Genomic DNA, 16,515 nt, shown 5'->3' on the forward strand with positions numbered 1-16,515 from the left:
CCAAGCCCGACGACAGCACAGTACTCCACCGGACCAGGAGGTCCAGTACAGCCCAGGCTATACCCCCGCGGCGCTGCGCTACAGACCCCCGACTCTATTCACGGGTGAGCACGACGCACGACCAGCCCCGAGGAATAGCACCTGGACCAGCGGGCCATGGTACCCTGTCGGTACCAGCCCACAGAGAGGCGCAAGAGGGGACTCGCCTAGGAGGTCTCTCCCCCAACGCTCGCCGATGTATCAGCCATCCACGGCGTCATACATTGCGATACCGACCACCAGACGGAGTGTGTACAGAACACTCGCCAGACAATATGACCCGTTGGGATGTATTCTACCTTACACCACCAGGGCAAAGATGATTGTACGAGCACTATGGGACAAGGACCAGGGCTGGGACGACCCAATACCCGCACACCTTGCCTCAACATGGAGAGAGTGGGAGACGGAACTCCGCTCACTCCCAGGCGTCAATATACGCCGCAGCTACTTTCCATCCACAGTGAGGCCAGAGACATGCAAGATTGATCTACACGTCTTCAGCGACGCCTCCGAAGTAGCCTATGGATCGGTGGCCTACTTGCGTGCCCAAGAGAAGGGAGGAAAGATACACACTGCTTTCATCCTGGCTCGCTCAAGAATAGCCCCACGAAAGCAACAATCTATCCCGCGTCTAGAGCTCTGCGCAGCCCTAGCAGGAGCGCATCTAGCCGTGTTAATCCAACGTGAACTCACCATCCCGGTGCACAGAACAATCTTGTGGTCAGATTCCACGACAGTACTCACATGGATCAAGTCTGATTCATGCAGATACAAAGTCTTCGTGGGAGTCAGAGTCACCGAGATTCAAGAGTTAACAGAAGCAGCGAGCTGGCGGTATGTGGACACCAAACACAACCCAGCTGACGTCATCACCCGGGGAATGTCTCTGGATGACCTCACCCGTCGCAACATCTACAGTGACGGACCAGAATTCCTCAAGCTCCCGGAAGGAGAGTGGCCTACGCCCACCCCACGGGAAGCAAGTAACGAGGAGGCTGAGAACAAGAAACCTATGTTCTGTGGACTGAGCACAGTCGCCTCCACAGACCCCAACATAGATGACTGCATTACCCTAGAGAGTGCGCAGCAAAAGACATTCCTGTGGCACCACCCAGAGATTCAGTCCACCACTGACATGTCAGCAGCTGACTACGAAGAAGCAGAACTTCTTCTACTACAACGAGCCCAGAGAGACTCGTTCCCCGATGAGCTAGACTGTCTACAGGGAGGAAAGCCCGTCCCATCAGACAGCAGACTGCTCCACCTGGCACCCGAGAGTGACGCCCATAATCTCATCAGAGTGGGTGGTCGCCTGCGGAGAGCCCCCGATCTACCGGATGACATTAAGTACCCGATAGTCTTGAACAGCCGACACAAGGTCACAGAGCTGATCATAAAGAAATACGACGAGGATGTACACCACGCAGGAGCAGAGAGAGTCTTCGCGGAGATCAGACGTCGCTATTGGATACTTCACGGAAGAGAAGCGGTGCGACGCTTCCAGCGAACCTGTCTAGACTGCCGAAAGTGGCGCGCGCAGCCCAGCATACCACGGATGGCTGACATACCTCCCTGTCGCCTCCGACTCGGCGACAAGCCATTCCACTCCACAGGCATGGACTGTTTTGGCCCGTTGTATATAAAGAAAGGAAGAGGAACCGAGAAGCGGTGGGGTATTGTATTCAAATGCATGACCACCAGAGCGATCCATATCGAGCTCCTTCCGACCATGAGCACAGACTCATTCCTTATGGCCTTCCGAAGATTCACATCACGGAAAGGAAAACCGTCTACATTGTTGTCTGATCACGGGACAAACTTCAAAGGCGGAGAAAGAGAGCTGAGAGAGAGCTTCCAAGCTATGGGCCCAGAACTTAAGACCCACCTCGCTCCATCCCAGATTGACTTCCAGTTTAATCCCCCGAACGCACCCCACTTCGGTGGAACCTGGGAACGAGAAGTACGTTCCATAAAGACAGCCCTGTACGCCGTGCTTGGGGCCCAGACTGTGGCGGAAGAAGTCCTAATGACAGTCCTCACGGAGATCGAGGGAGTATTGAACTCAAAGCCCCTCGGTTACGTCTCCAGTGATGTAGCAGATGTCGACCCAGTCACCCCCAACACACTCTTAATGGGGCGGCTGGACCCCGCGCTACCCCAGACAATGTACAGGCCTGAAGAAGCGAACGGCCGAAGAATGTGGAGGTACAGTCAAGTACTAGCTGACAAGTTTTGGAGCAGCTTCCTACTCCACTACCTACCGTCTCTGCAGACCCACCAGAAGTGGGTAAAAGAGAGAGACAATTTGACAGAAGGAGCAGTCGTCATGATTATCGACCAGTCACTACCCAGAGCTATGTGGCCGGCTGGCCGCGTAAGCAAAGTGATCACCGGTGCCGATGGCAAGGTCCGAGCAGCTGAAGTACTCGTCCAAGGGCGCACTTACACACGACCCGTGGCGAGGCTAATAGAACTGCCCCGACTCCCAGATACTATCGATGATGACCATGACCCCATGACTTTGTGAGTTGACTGACCCTTACAGCGGACCTTGAGTGGTAGACAGTGCGGTTAATCTGTCTCTGCTTAGCTAATTAGGTGGGACTAATTAGGGGGCGGCTGTTGTGAAGGATCAGATTAAACCGAATATATATTTATTTATATATATATATTTAAATAGTATTTGTATATCGTTTGATATCCCCTGTATATTCCTTGTACAATATGCACTGAATATCCCTTTAGTCTACTAAACAGCCCATAATAGTTTCATTCTACCATTGGACGAGAACCTGGCGCCAGCAGCCATACCCCTAGGTTCAAGTTCAATCGTGCCGCCCAACATGTCGTGGCAAGCCCGGTTCCGCGTAGGAATACGTCTGGCGAAATACGAATGGTACTATTTGTTCACAGCGCATATATATATGGCGCAAGTAAAGTAGAACTTTCTTTTAGTCCATTAGTTCTTTACCCTCCAACCGAGTAACAGACGCGAAGCCTCACCCACGACGCACGTGTGGTGCAGTAAGGCCTACTTGGCCTCAGAATAGGCATTGAGATATCGTGTGGATTAATAGTTAAATTGTCATAGTTTGGCACTATACCGTCGAGTTGGACGTATTCTATTAAGCTAATAATAGTCTATTTATGTATGGTGCATCGTTCGGTTAGAGTTATAAAGTTATCAGTACCCCCATCGTTCCTGACGTTATCTGGAGTCTTAACCAGGCTGGGCAGACCACTAGTGGTGCTTGCATCCGAGGAGCTCCGGGCCAGGGCGACTGGACCTGTACATTGGATTACTCTACCCGGACGACGGCGAGCCTTCCACGGCTTGGATTATGCTTTGGGTGCTTTGATTATTCCATGGATAACGGCCAACACTGCGGAGTGTTGGAACTACCCCCCGGAGAGGACTCCAGGTGAGACGGCGCTCTACACCAGTGAGGTCGCCTCACGTCTCTCCGTTGTGGACCGGCAGCTACCGTCCACCAGAGGGTCCAGCTGTATTCGTCTGCGGACCGAGGTTCTGTGGGCACCGTGTTCAAGACTTTGAATTCTCCCAAGAAATCGTCGGCCAGATGGGATACCGCCAGCGGCTTCTCTAACCCCCCCCCTCCTACTGTCTTACAACCAGCGGGACCCCCCCCCCTTAGTGTATCCAGCTATAATCATTTAAGTACCATCGCTATAGTTTCCTAAAGAACCGGGTTGTATACTTACTCCCTGCGTAACCAGAGATTGGACATTCAATGTTGATTTACCTACGAATACTCATTTGCCATACAAGTGCATTTCAAATCAGTGTAAACAAGTGAACGTTGTATATACCTTTTGCTATATTAAATATTCGATTTGTACATTTGTGTGGACTTCGTTTCATCAGGTGGGAAAGTGTTCATCATATTTATATCATGTACTGGATGGCCAGAAGTTAAAGTACAAGAGGTAGTGGTTTAATAATACCATACTTAACAATACAGTCAGGGAATTGTACCCCTCAGTTACATACCCCATCCCACAGCTGATGGCTAAATATGTGCACCTACGTCAACTACCTATACCGCTTATCGACGGCGCCACACCGACCCTGCTCATCGGCTCCGACCACGCGGACCTCATTCTCCCAATTGAGGCGGCCCACATCGGACCCAAAGGATGCCCAGTCGCGGTTCAGACCCGACTGGGATGGACGCTCCAGGGCCCCCTCTACGGACTTGACAGTCAACCCACGTCTACACGCTGCCTACACACAAAGGCGAGCGACACCGGCCACTCCCTCGTACAGCAGAGGCTATTGACATTAAGCGAGAGGCCCGTGAGAGAACCGTGGGCACCAGAGGGAGTTCGGAACTCCACCCCCCTCAGCTGCGCTTCAGACGTAGCTGACCTCGAACCCAGCACCCCAAGCGACTCCTTGACGGGGCGGCCGGGACCGGCCCCTCCTCAGACGGGGTACAGAGCAAACAAGAGAAACAGACGGAGGAGGAGGAGGCACAGCCAAGCACAGATCAAAGCAGTCTCAGGCCCGCTTCCTCCTAAGCCCCCTTCATCCCGTCCAGTCGTCATGACCATAGACCAGTCACTACCCCGAGCTGCGTGGCCGGCCGGCCGCGTAAGCAAAGTGACCACTGGTGCCGACGGAAAGGTCAGAGTGGCAGAAGTGCTCGGCCAAGGGCGGACATACAACCGACCCGTGGCGAGGCTGATAGAGTCGCCAAGGCTCCCCGACTCGCTTAATGACGACCATGACCCCTGACTTTGTGAACTGCCTACCCTCACAACGGACATTGAGTAGTGGACAGTGCGGTTAATCTGTCTCTGCTTAGCTAATTAGGTGGGACTAATTAGGAGGCGGCTGTTACAAAGGGTCAGATTAAACCGAATATATGTATTTATTGATTGATATATATTGCATAATATTTGTATATCGTTTGATATCCCTTGTGTATTCTTTGTACATATACACGGAATATCCCTTTAACCTAGTAGCCTACAGACCATAATATTTCGTTCTCTTATTGGATGGCGTGCCACCAGCGCCAGTGTCTTACCCCCAGAGTCGAGTTCAAAGCTACCGTCAAGGCTTGTCTCAACATGCCCGGTTCTGCCCAAGACTACCAGACAGGAATAAGGCTGGCACTAGTTTATTCCCCGTACATATAAATATGGCGCAGGTGAATACAGAAGTTAGTTCAGTCCGCAGTCAGTTCAGTTCGAGTTCGAGTTACCCAAGTGAAGCCTCACCCACTATGCAACGTGCGGTGAAGTGGGCCCGTATTGCCCCAAGATAGAGTCTTGTTTTATCCTAATACGTTTGTTCAACGTATCGTTCGCTCCTTACTAGTAAAAGCCTTCATCACGAGTCAAAGACCAAGTGAAGTGAGCAATTGTGTGTCTAAATAGAGCACTTATAGCCGCGTGCGAATAGGATAGTGGAGTATCAGAGCTTGGTTGAGTAACGTCAAGTTCAACTTGGTTGGTGTGGAGTACCGCGCACCGGAGGATCTGCACCGGTGAATGCGGAGCCCCTTTCCGACTGGATTATTATTATTGCTTTGTACCAGGCTGCTGGAGAGGATAAGAATCGTCTACACCCACTGCTGTGGGACCTGCCCGTGAGGACCATCATTCGAGCCCGTCTCTATTGGAGAGGCTGACCGGCTTCCACCTGTGCTGCACGCATACTGGGATTACAGTCGCTGCCTTTCGTCTGCTGAGCAGGGAGTAATATACCGCCTCCGGGAGCCTATTGAGTCCCCGCTGACCCAGATTTTGCATTAGAGCATTGCCTCCCCCTGCTGGCTTACAACCGGTGGAACCCCCCTACCAGTATCCCCTAGATATAATTCCTAGTATTCAGGTTGTATTCTTATCTCATGCGTAATATGAGAATGGACATTCATTATTGATTTGCCTACGCACATTCCTTTGCTTTATAAGCGCATTCAAAGTAGAATAGAGAAGTATATTATGTACCTTTTGCTGCAATAAATACTTAAATACAACTTTGTGTGGAAACCGTATCATTGTGGAGGTGTTCTCATCAGATATATCATGTACTGTAAAGTACATAAGACGGTAGTGGTTTAATGATACCAATACTTATTAATACAGTCAGGGAATTGTACCCCTCAGTTACAATAATAATAATAATAATAATAATAATAATAATAATAATAATAATAATAATAATAATAATAATAATAATAATAATAATAATAATAATAATAATAATAATAATAATAATAATAATAATAATAATAATAATAATAATAATAATAATAATAATAATAATAATAATAATAATAATAATAATAATAATAATAATAATAATAATAATAATAATAATAATAATAATAATAATAATAATAATAATAATAATAATAATAATAAAACAAGAATAAAACATAAAACATTTAATTACAAAAAATAAAAATAAAAAAATATTATTTTTAATCTTAGGGGGGCTAATATTACATTTAGGGGGGCTTCAAAATTTTTAATTATTTCTAGATATTGGTTGAAGAAGTGAGTCGACGGCGAATAAATTCGTTCCACCATTGTGGGGCAAGGACTGAGAATAGGCGGCTTCTCTTTGATGACCCTCCCGGAGCTCGAATAGTAAATGGATAGGAGTAGGTCTGAGGCGGCCGAAAGATGCAGAGCATAGGGTTCTTGAGGGTGTAATGTACATGTACTGTATACTATACAGTACATGTACTTTATAGGTGACAAATAAAAACAAACTTGAACTTGAAAACGATTATATAGTGTATTATAGTGGTGTAGTAGACAGTCAAATATACTGTATACGAGAAACGATGACGACATGGGGGCGGGGGGGGGGGGGGGAGGGGGTAATAAGAGGGCGGACACCCTATTATAATCTTGAGTGTTTTTTCAATTCCATTGGTAAGTATTCACTTTAAACACTAGATGGCAGCAGATCACTATGTTGTACAGGCCCTCACTAATGTGACGGTGCTATAGACCTATTTACAATCATATCAGTTAACTTGTGAGGGGTTTGATTGATTGATTGAAATTTGTATTAACATATTGCAGAATGGGTACAATACAGTACGGCTCAATACACAATTGTTAAGGGGATGCAGACCAGAGAAAGACTTTCGTCTTGTTTACATCAGGATCCCCCATTTTCAATTCATGATAACATTTATGACATACACGACATACAGATATACAGATACAGTATTACATCCAGACATTTATGCCATACAAGATATACAAATATACAGTACTGTTTATTTACAGACAGCGTTTCTAAAAGAGAATATATACATTTGAGGGGGAGGAAACTGTACATTGGGGGGGGGGGGGTTGAGTGGGGGGGTGGGTTGGACATTGACTGGGGCCAGTTTCGAATTGCAGCCTGCCGTAGGTGCTCTTTTAGAGCGGTTTTGAAGGTGGGTAGGGATTCACATTATTTTACGGCTGTGGGTAGGCGTTCCAGATTGTTGTGGCGAAACGTGTAACTTAGTCCCTTGTTTGAGCCGAATCTGGGTTGAACATGATTTGTGGAGCTCCCTTGTGTGTGTGTGTGTGTGTGTGTGTGTGTGTGTGTGTGTGTGTGTGTGTGTGTGTGTGTGTGTGTGTGTGTGTGTGTGTGCAGGGGCGTAGCTGTAGATTCTGGGCCCCATGAAAGAATGTATTAGTGGGCCCCCAAAGAATGCGAGCGCGCGTTAGCATAATATGGTTTTTACCTATACATTCGGATCAGCAGTTCAGCACCTGCACTGTTGGTGGATGAGCCTAGTAAAGGATGCATTGTGTTCATCTTCAATGAATGGACCAATGCAATAGTCTACCAAAGAACCTTGAGTCGCACTAGGCTGGGAACAACCCTGGGTCAAGTGATAGTAAACTGGACTGGACGAACAACATCGAGGCCCTCCAGGAAGGGACAGAGCAGACTGTTCTTCCTGAGAAGGCTCAGGTCTTTTAATGTCTGCAGCAAACTGCTGCAGATGTTCTACCAGTCTGTGGTTGCTGGTGCCCTCTTCTTCGCTGTGGTATGCTGGGGGGGCAACACCAACACACACAAAATAAACAAACTGGTCAAAAAAGCAAGCTCTGTGGTGGGAGCGGACCTGGACAGTTTGAATCACATTTTTTTTCGCTTTTTTTTCTACCTTAAACAGATCTTTTTCAAGTTCCAAGTTTTAATACTCTTATCAACATGCGAGTCAACAAATGCTTGCTTTATGCAGCCATTTAACACAAAAGGATGACCCTCATGCATTGCACAAAATAACTTAAAAGAAAATAATAATTTAAAACAATGAATAAAGTGTGCATGAAATAATAGGGGAAAGAAAACGTTAGGAACTTGTTACATTCACCCACACAAGGGCTGGGTAATCAACCCCCCCCCCCTCTCTCTCACACACATTCTCCCAGCTCTCTTTCTCTCTTGCCCCTTCCTCATCTCTCTCACCCCCCCTCTCTCTATATATCTCTCACACACACACACACACACACACACACACACACACACACACACACACACACACACACACACACACACACACACACACACTTCAGAAACAAACATAGTATCAATGAGAGCATCAATCATACACCTGAGTGATGTCTAGTAAAAAAAAAAAAAAAAAAAAAAATTGGGCCCCCCCCCCCCCCCAGTGCTGGGCCCTTGGAATCATCCTAAACTACCCCCCCCCCCCCAGCTACGCCCCCGTGTGTGTGTGTGTGTGCGTGTGTGTGTGTGTGTGTGTGTGTGTGTGTGTGTGTGTGTGTGTGTGTGTGTGTGACAGAGAGAGAGAGAGAGAGAGAGAGAGAGAGAGAGAGAGAGAGAGAGAGAGAGAGAGAGAGAGAGAGAGAGAGAGAGAGAGAGAGAGAGAGAGAGAGAGAGAGAGAGAGAGAGAGAGAGATTGCGGAGGGAGTGAATAAATACCACTCAAAATAATGCAAATGCTTTTATACAGGCAATATATGATGACTGTAGACTAGAGGAAACATGTAATAGATCATAATTCACAAGTCTATATGTTATTAATAACCTGAAGCGCTTTATTCCTGCTCTAATTGTGAAGCATTAATAACTTCATTGTTATTTGTTACATTGACTGACACAACCGCAAGCTACTATTCTAAAACGCAACATAGGCTAACGAGCCTATAACTTGAGGCATATAGGCTATCCTGCGATTTTGTGCTGATCTGTTATTAATCTACATTCATATATTTATTTACGAGGACAGATCAGCCTATATACAAATGTATATTATATTAATATTATTAATAATTATTATTATTGTTAATAATCATAATCATAATATTACTGTATATTCTAAGCCAAATTGTCTACAGTGGGCAGTCAAAGTTGAGAAGGCTTCATAAATCCAAAGAAGCTATATTAGCAATATGTTTCATCAATAAATCTACAGACGCGCCATATAGCAATATGTTTCATCAATAAATCTACAGACGCGCCTATGCGGGGCTAGAAAGGTCTGTACTGTAGCTCACATTGGACCTCCTATCTACAATGACGCAACCATGACCGGGAGAATGTGCAGAGCGCACTCTGCTGCTGCACCGAGGAGCACTGCCAGCCCTGGAGCGCAGCGTGTTGGCCGCCTGGCACAAACTTTGTGCTCTGTCATGTTTTCACCGCGTTCCTCCAGTGACCACAAAACGAGGGACTGGGGTCCCACAGGGCTCCTCAGGTGAATGCAAGGATCTATTCTATAAAAACCGAATAACTGGAATGGTTAGAAGAACATACATTTTGGTGATCTGGTAAATCCCCTGCGCTTAAGTTCTGACGGAGGTGTTCCAATTGAGGCACATGATTCCATTCTTTCCACACAACAAGTAGTATGATGTCTGCCATGGACACGGGTACCTCCGTGTACCAACCGGCGCAGCTGTTGAATTGGGTCTACATGTCTCTGCAAGATGCACACCACCAGACCAATGCCTTCGACGCGTTCAGACCCGAATCCGAAGCGTCTCCAGTGGACCTGAACCACGCCAAGCGCAGCGCAGCCGAACTGAGCTCCGCGCTGAGTTCCAACTATCTCAACAACTTCTTGCAGCTTCAGAGGAGTGAGGTTAGAGTTTTTTTTGGGTAGCTGCTGTAACACGGTGAATTGATGAATGAATGAATGAATTAATGAATGAATGAATGAAAACTTTATTTAACAGATTGCAATTGCAGAATGGGTACAGTACGGCTCAATACACACAATTGTTAAGGGGATGCAGACCATGCAGAGAAAGACGTTTGTCTTGTTTACATCAGGGTCCCCCATTTTCAATTCATAGTGATAACCCCTTTATTAGCATGGTGTGTTTTTATTGTTTACACTAGTTATTTTGACCTTTTTAGACCTATACTCTGCAGTCTGCACCTGATGGTTAATGAGGTCTGATGGCTGACTTCTCCCACTGTGTCTGTGGGTCAAACGTTTCGCCTTTCACGTTGGCTGTGCCACGAGTATACATCACGTTCTTTCATTACAGTTTTTTTTGTCGCCCATACGTACAGTAAAACCTCACCACGCATGCCTCCATCATGGGTATAGTACTGTGTTGCGAACTGGCGATAGACTATGAATATGTGTCTTGTATCCTGATATAGTGGCTGTGTGTGTTGAGGCTGTTCTGGTGTCAGTGTGCACCTCGAGGAGGTATGGCAGGTTGAGAAAGACCTCTCACAGTCTTTTATTTATTTATTATTTTTTTAAGATGAATGCTGAGGGTTCACCCAGGTCGGCCTTCCGTTGGTCAAGGAGTATGCCCTGTTCTCTCTCACTGGGAGACCCTGTTGGTGCTCAGTTCAATTACCATCCCTCCCTGGAAACTAGAAACTGTTGGGTTTGATCTTTGGCAAGGTTTCCAGTGAGCTGAATGCCATCCAACGATAGCACTAAAATGTCAATGATACATTTTCACAGAATTTCTGTTGAAGCACCTATAACGCAATATTCCAAGAAATATATATATCGGAGGTGCCCTAGACTTAAGGGCATCATCCATGGCATAGTTCCATTGGTGTCTGACTGTTTCAACAGTGCCTGGGGTTGAGTTAGTTGTTTATCTCTGTAGGGCAACACACACTCACATACATGGCATGGATGTGTAGCAGATTGTTGCCTGCAAGGGCAAGGCAAGACATCAGTGCAACATCGACCAACTGTTTGCCTGTTTTTACTGCAACACTACTATCACCGACATCTAAGAAGGGAGATCCTCCCTTGAATGGCCCTTCTAAGGTTTCTCTCCTCCACAGTGGCGGACTCAGGCTGTTTGAAGGGCAGGGGCGAAAATAAAAAAAGGGCACCTACTGCACAACATGGGACCCCATCAGTAAGCAAAAAGCTATGATGCGTCTTGTATGATTAATCATCCTTGATTAAGATTAACATTAGAATAACATAGACAATCCAGATTAATAGTATAACCACACCTCTATGATAAAAACACACAGGGAACAATACACCTTTAACATTTTTATTTCATAAAACAGTTCAAGTTAATTCGAGTGCCGTTGAGCTTCTTCCTTTCTCTCTCCTCCCCTTCTCTCCTCATGTCCTCTCCTCCTGTACTCCCCCTCTCCTCTCATTCTCTCCTCCTGTCCTCTCCTCCCCTTCTCTCCCCCTATACTCCCCTACTCTCCTCCTGTACTCCCCTTCTCTCCTCCTATACTCCCCATCTCTCCTCCTGTACTCCCCTTCTCTCCTCCTGTCCACGCCTTCTCTCCTCCTGTCCTCTCCTCTCCTTCTCTCCTCCTGTCCTTTACTCTCCTTCTCTCATCCTGTCCTCTCCTCCTGTCCTCTCCTTATCTCCCTCTCTTTCTCTCCCTCCCCCTCCCTATCTTCCACATTCTCTCCATTGAACTTACTATATTGTACCACCTGACTCCTCCCTCCTACCATCCTCTGTCCTCTCCTCTATCACCTCTAATGAAAATATGTTGGTTATTTTCATGGACAGATTTGTATGTGCTGGCTCTCCATTGCTGCAATGGAAGGGAGATGGGGGTGGGGGAGTCATAGCAGAATTCGTCTTTTGGTCCTCTGTTTATATTATGTCAATGACGTCACCTCATTATGATCAATTGGGATATCCCTCTCAATTGAAAGCAGCATAAGATCAGAGAGCCCTTTTTCCCCACATCGGTTTCTGAGCTGGGTTTTGATCAGCTTCAGTTTAGAGAATGATCGCTCTACTGAAGCAGTTATCACTGGTATTGTAGCATATGTTTTGAGGAGCATGGTTATATTTGGGAAAACAGATTCCACATCATTGTCTTTAAGGCACTTAAGCACAGCTTTGACATTGTTGGAGGGGAGAGCATATGAAGAGTGGAATACCTTGAGTTTGGTGACAACATTCTCTTCCTCTAAAACTGGCACACATCTCTGACAGATGTGTCGTTTGTCATGCCCTTCCAGTGACTTGAGATGGTAAGGCAGTGAAGACCTGATAGGATTGACCCAGTAGACGTGTCATCCTTCCCTTTGAATCTTCGGTGTAGCTCATGGGAGAGTATGTCAAGAAAGGTAAAGAACACCTTTCCCCGGTAGTGCTCCTCCAAGTCTTGGACTTGGTAGTCCTCTGTAGCAGATTGAGAGCTATAGAGAGCGTCTTGTTTGTCCAGGTATTTCTTCTGGCACCTCAATGCCTGCTGCCTTTGCTTGCCCTTTTTCTTTTGAGAAAAGGACCTTGAACTCCTCATCCTTCCTCATTGCTTTCACTCTTTGTATGACTCCCTCCACAATGGTGTATGATGCTGACAAGTCAAGGTCTTTTCTCTGAAGTGAAGCAGATGCGATGGCAGTCTCATTGAAGACAGGTGTGGCAATCTCAAGTCAAGTCAAGTCAAGAGTTTTATTTGTCACGGCATACAAGTATACAATGAAATGCGGGTGGTCTTGCCCGCAACGATGTGCAATACAGTAGTAACAACATATAATAGAATCCAATAAAACAACATTGTGCAATAAACAGTAACATAGTAGGGCATATCGGTATTTGTAAAAAAATTTTACAGAGCATGGAGGACATGCTAGGTCCTGTGGTAGTGCATACACTGTTAGCTACGGATGAGGCACTGGGTCTTTCTGTACATTGCTATTTTATACAATCTCAGGTTATACTATACTATTTTTAAAGTTATCTTTCCTTAGTGGCCATAAGTGTGGGCGTGTGCAGCATGAGTGTGTGCTTGCTCATGTTAAAGTGGCTGCTAGTGTGTGAGCGTGTACAGTAGTGTGTGTGTCGTGTGTGTGCTCATGTGTGCTTGTGTGTGGAGAGTTCAGTGTTCAAGGCTCTGATGGCCTGGGGGAAGAAGCTGAGCCGAAGCCTCTCTGTCCTAGTAGCTGGGGTTTGCAGGCGTCTGCCTGACCTCAGCAGCATGAACAGGCTGTTGTTGGGGTGGTGTGGGTCTTTCATTATTCTGCAGGCTCTGGATTTGCACCTCTTGTTGTATAGAACCTGCAGGGGTGGTAGTGCAATACCCGTGGTACACTCGGCTGAGCGCACCACTCTCTGTAGGGCCTACTTGTCCTGTGCCGTGCTGTTTCCATACCAGGCAGTGATGTTTCCAGTCAAGATGCTCTAGTCTCTACAGCTCCGGAGTAGAAGGACTGGAGTATCTTCCCAGATACTCTGAACTTCCTTAACTGTCTCAGGTGGTAGAGGCGCTGCTTCGCCTTTTTTTACGACTGAGTCTATGTGTGTTGTCCATGTCAGATCCTCTGAGATGTGAACCCCCAGGTACTTAAAGCTGCTCACCCTGTCCACGGTAGCCCCGTTTATCCTCAGTGGTGTGTGTGTCCATGCATAGCATAAATTCAAAATCTATGCTACGCAAGAGCATCCGGGCATCACCTGCTGCAGAGTCTGGTGGATCACTATCAGCCATGTTCTGAAGCAGCTTCACCACAGCAGAAAGGACCTTCTTCAGGGATATCAGAGCATCTTCTCTACACGCCCACCGTGTGTCAGACAGCCTTTTCAGTTCACAGAGTCTTTGGCCAGGGCACATGGTCTGTTGCATTTTCACAAACGCAGCGTGGTGTTTTGGAGATCTGGATATGAAAGTGTACAGACTTTCAACTAAATTGAAAAACCGAACAAAATGCTGGCTTGATTTGGCACTCTCCACCAAGACCAGGTTGAGACAGTGGGCATGGCAGTGCATGTATAAAGCTTTCTCATTGTGGCTCTGAATTTGCGACTGCAGACCGTTGTAGCTTCCGCTCATATTTGCGGCTCCATCGTAGCCTTGGCCCCTGATGTCTTCCACTTTTAATCCATTCTCCTCAAGGAATGTCATCACAACATTCTCCAATTCTTTTGCTGTTCCACTCACATCACAAACTTGTAAAAATCTCTCCTTCATTTCCATCTGATGGACAAAGCGAACAACAAAGGACACTTGTTCGACATGAGAAACATCAGTTGTCTCATCCAAGAGAATGGAGAATATTTTGGAATCTTCCATTTCTTGGAGAATTACTCTTCTGACATAGGTGGCAAGGGCACTGATTATGTCATTCTGTGTCTTGTAGGACAACAGTGATGTCTGTGGTTTTTTCTGTTGAGACTGGATGTGATTGATTTTATCAAGGTGCATTTGATGGTGGAGTCATATTTTGCAAGTAGCTGTACCAGTTCAAGGAAATTCCCTTTGTTCAAAGATGTACCACTTTCATCATGACCCCTGAACGCCCCATCTTGCCGTGTCTACCAGTCTACCAGTCTGGTAGACACTACCAGTCTACCAGTCTACCAGTCTTGTCATTAGCTCCCTGTTTCTTTGTCGTTCCTGTTCTCTTTTGGCTTGGCCTTCTACGTCTGCCCTCCTGAAAGCCTCTTTCAGTGGTCTCTGTTTGAAGTTGCTCCATCTTACCATGCTTACCATATGTGCTTCTGTTTGTTTATGCTCCTTAATTTTCTCTGAGCCTTTTCTCCAATTGTTAACTCCCCCTGTTCTCCAAGCTGCTTTATTATCATATTTTCTCTCTTTCAAGAAAAGTCGGCAACCAAAACAAAACATAGAATCACTTTCCATAGAATATTCTAGCCAGTGATTATCTTGATACCACTCCCTGTGGAATGAACGCCCCTCTGTCTTTGGATACGTTAGAACTGGTTGACAAGGTCCAATAGAGCAACAAAACTCAACAAATCTATCAGAGTGGTGGTCTATGCTGTGCTTCTGAACATGGGCTGGATCAGTGGGATATTTTAATGGCAACAGGAGAGCATTCAAGTTATTTGTTGTTGTGTCACCATCATTTCTCTCCATAGCATTATCAGCATTCTCTTTCCTCAAGTTCTTCATCGTTTCTCTCCATACAATCATCTGCATTTTCTCCTTCCTCCACTTCTTCACCATCTCTCTCCATAGCATTATCTGCAGTCTCTCTTTCCTCCACTTCTTCATCGTTTCTCTCCATACAATCATCTGCATTTTCTCCTTCCTCCACGTTTTTCAACCGTGGGGGCACCAATAGGGCACATCCTCTAATTTCTTTCACTCAAAAGGGCACTTTAGCGCACGTTTTTCAACCGTGGGGGCACCAATAGGGCACATCCTCTAATTTCTTTTACTCAAAAGGGCACTTAAGCGCGCGTTTTTCAACCGTGGGGGCACCAATAGGGCACATCCTCTAATTTCTTTCACTCAAAAGGGCACTTTAGCGCGTGTTTTTCAACTGTGGGGGTACCAATGGTGGGGCGGCTATGGCTCAGGGGTAGAGCGGGGCGTCCAATGATCGAAGGGTTGGTGGTTCGAATCCCGCTCAAGCCCATGTCCATCCCATTGCCGTTGTGTCCTTGGGCAAGACACTTAACCTACTTGCCTCGTATGAATGTGTATGCATGTAAATGAATGTTGGTGGTGGTCGGAGGGGCCGTAGGTGATGATTATTCGCCAGCCACGCTTCCATGAGTCTGCCTCAGGGCAGCTCTGGCTGCAATTGTAGCTTACCACCACCGGTATGACTGTGTATGAACGAATAATGGACTCTGTGAAGCGCTCTGAGTCAGAGAAGAGCGCTATATAAAATCCAATCCATTATTATTATTATTATTATTATTATTACCAATAGGGCACATCCTCTAATTTCTTTCACTCAAAAGGGCACTTTAGCACGCGTTTTTCAACCGTGGGGGCACCAATAGGGCACATCCTCTAATTTCTTTTACTCAAAAGGGCACTTAAGCGCACGTTTTTCAACCGTGGGGGCACCAATAGGGCACATCCTCTAATTTCTTTCACTCAAAAGGGCACTTTAGCGTGCGTTTTTCAACCGTGGGGGCACCAATAGGGCACATCCTCTAATTTCTTTCACTCAAAAGGGCACTTAAGAGCGCGTTTTTCGACCGTGGGGGCACCAGGGGGGGGCGGTCGCCCCCCCCCCCCTGAGTCCGCCAGTGCTCCTCCACATTGCCTGTGGTGCATTTTTTCCT

At 46.5% G+C, this 16,515-nt stretch overlaps 1 protein-coding gene across 1 annotated transcript in view; it reads left to right on the forward strand.

Annotated features, from left to right (window-relative positions):
• The first annotated feature begins 9,661 nt into the window (after positions 1-9,661).
• LOC311235910 (zinc finger CCHC domain-containing protein 24-like) overlaps positions 9,662-16,515 on the forward strand; it is a 30,815-nt gene continuing 23,961 nt past the window's right edge. The window contains exon 1 of the mRNA XM_084323436.1: positions 9,662-10,142. Coding sequence (XP_084179562.1) covers positions 9,909-10,142 — 234 coding nt within the window. The 5' untranslated portion in view covers positions 9,662-9,908. The remainder of the gene's footprint in view (positions 10,143-16,515) is intronic.

This window comes from Notolepis coatsorum, assembly GCF_963971535.1.
Source record: "Notolepis coatsorum genome assembly, chromosome: 10".
Lineage (NCBI taxonomy): Eukaryota > Metazoa > Chordata > Actinopteri > Aulopiformes > Paralepididae > Notolepis > Notolepis coatsorum.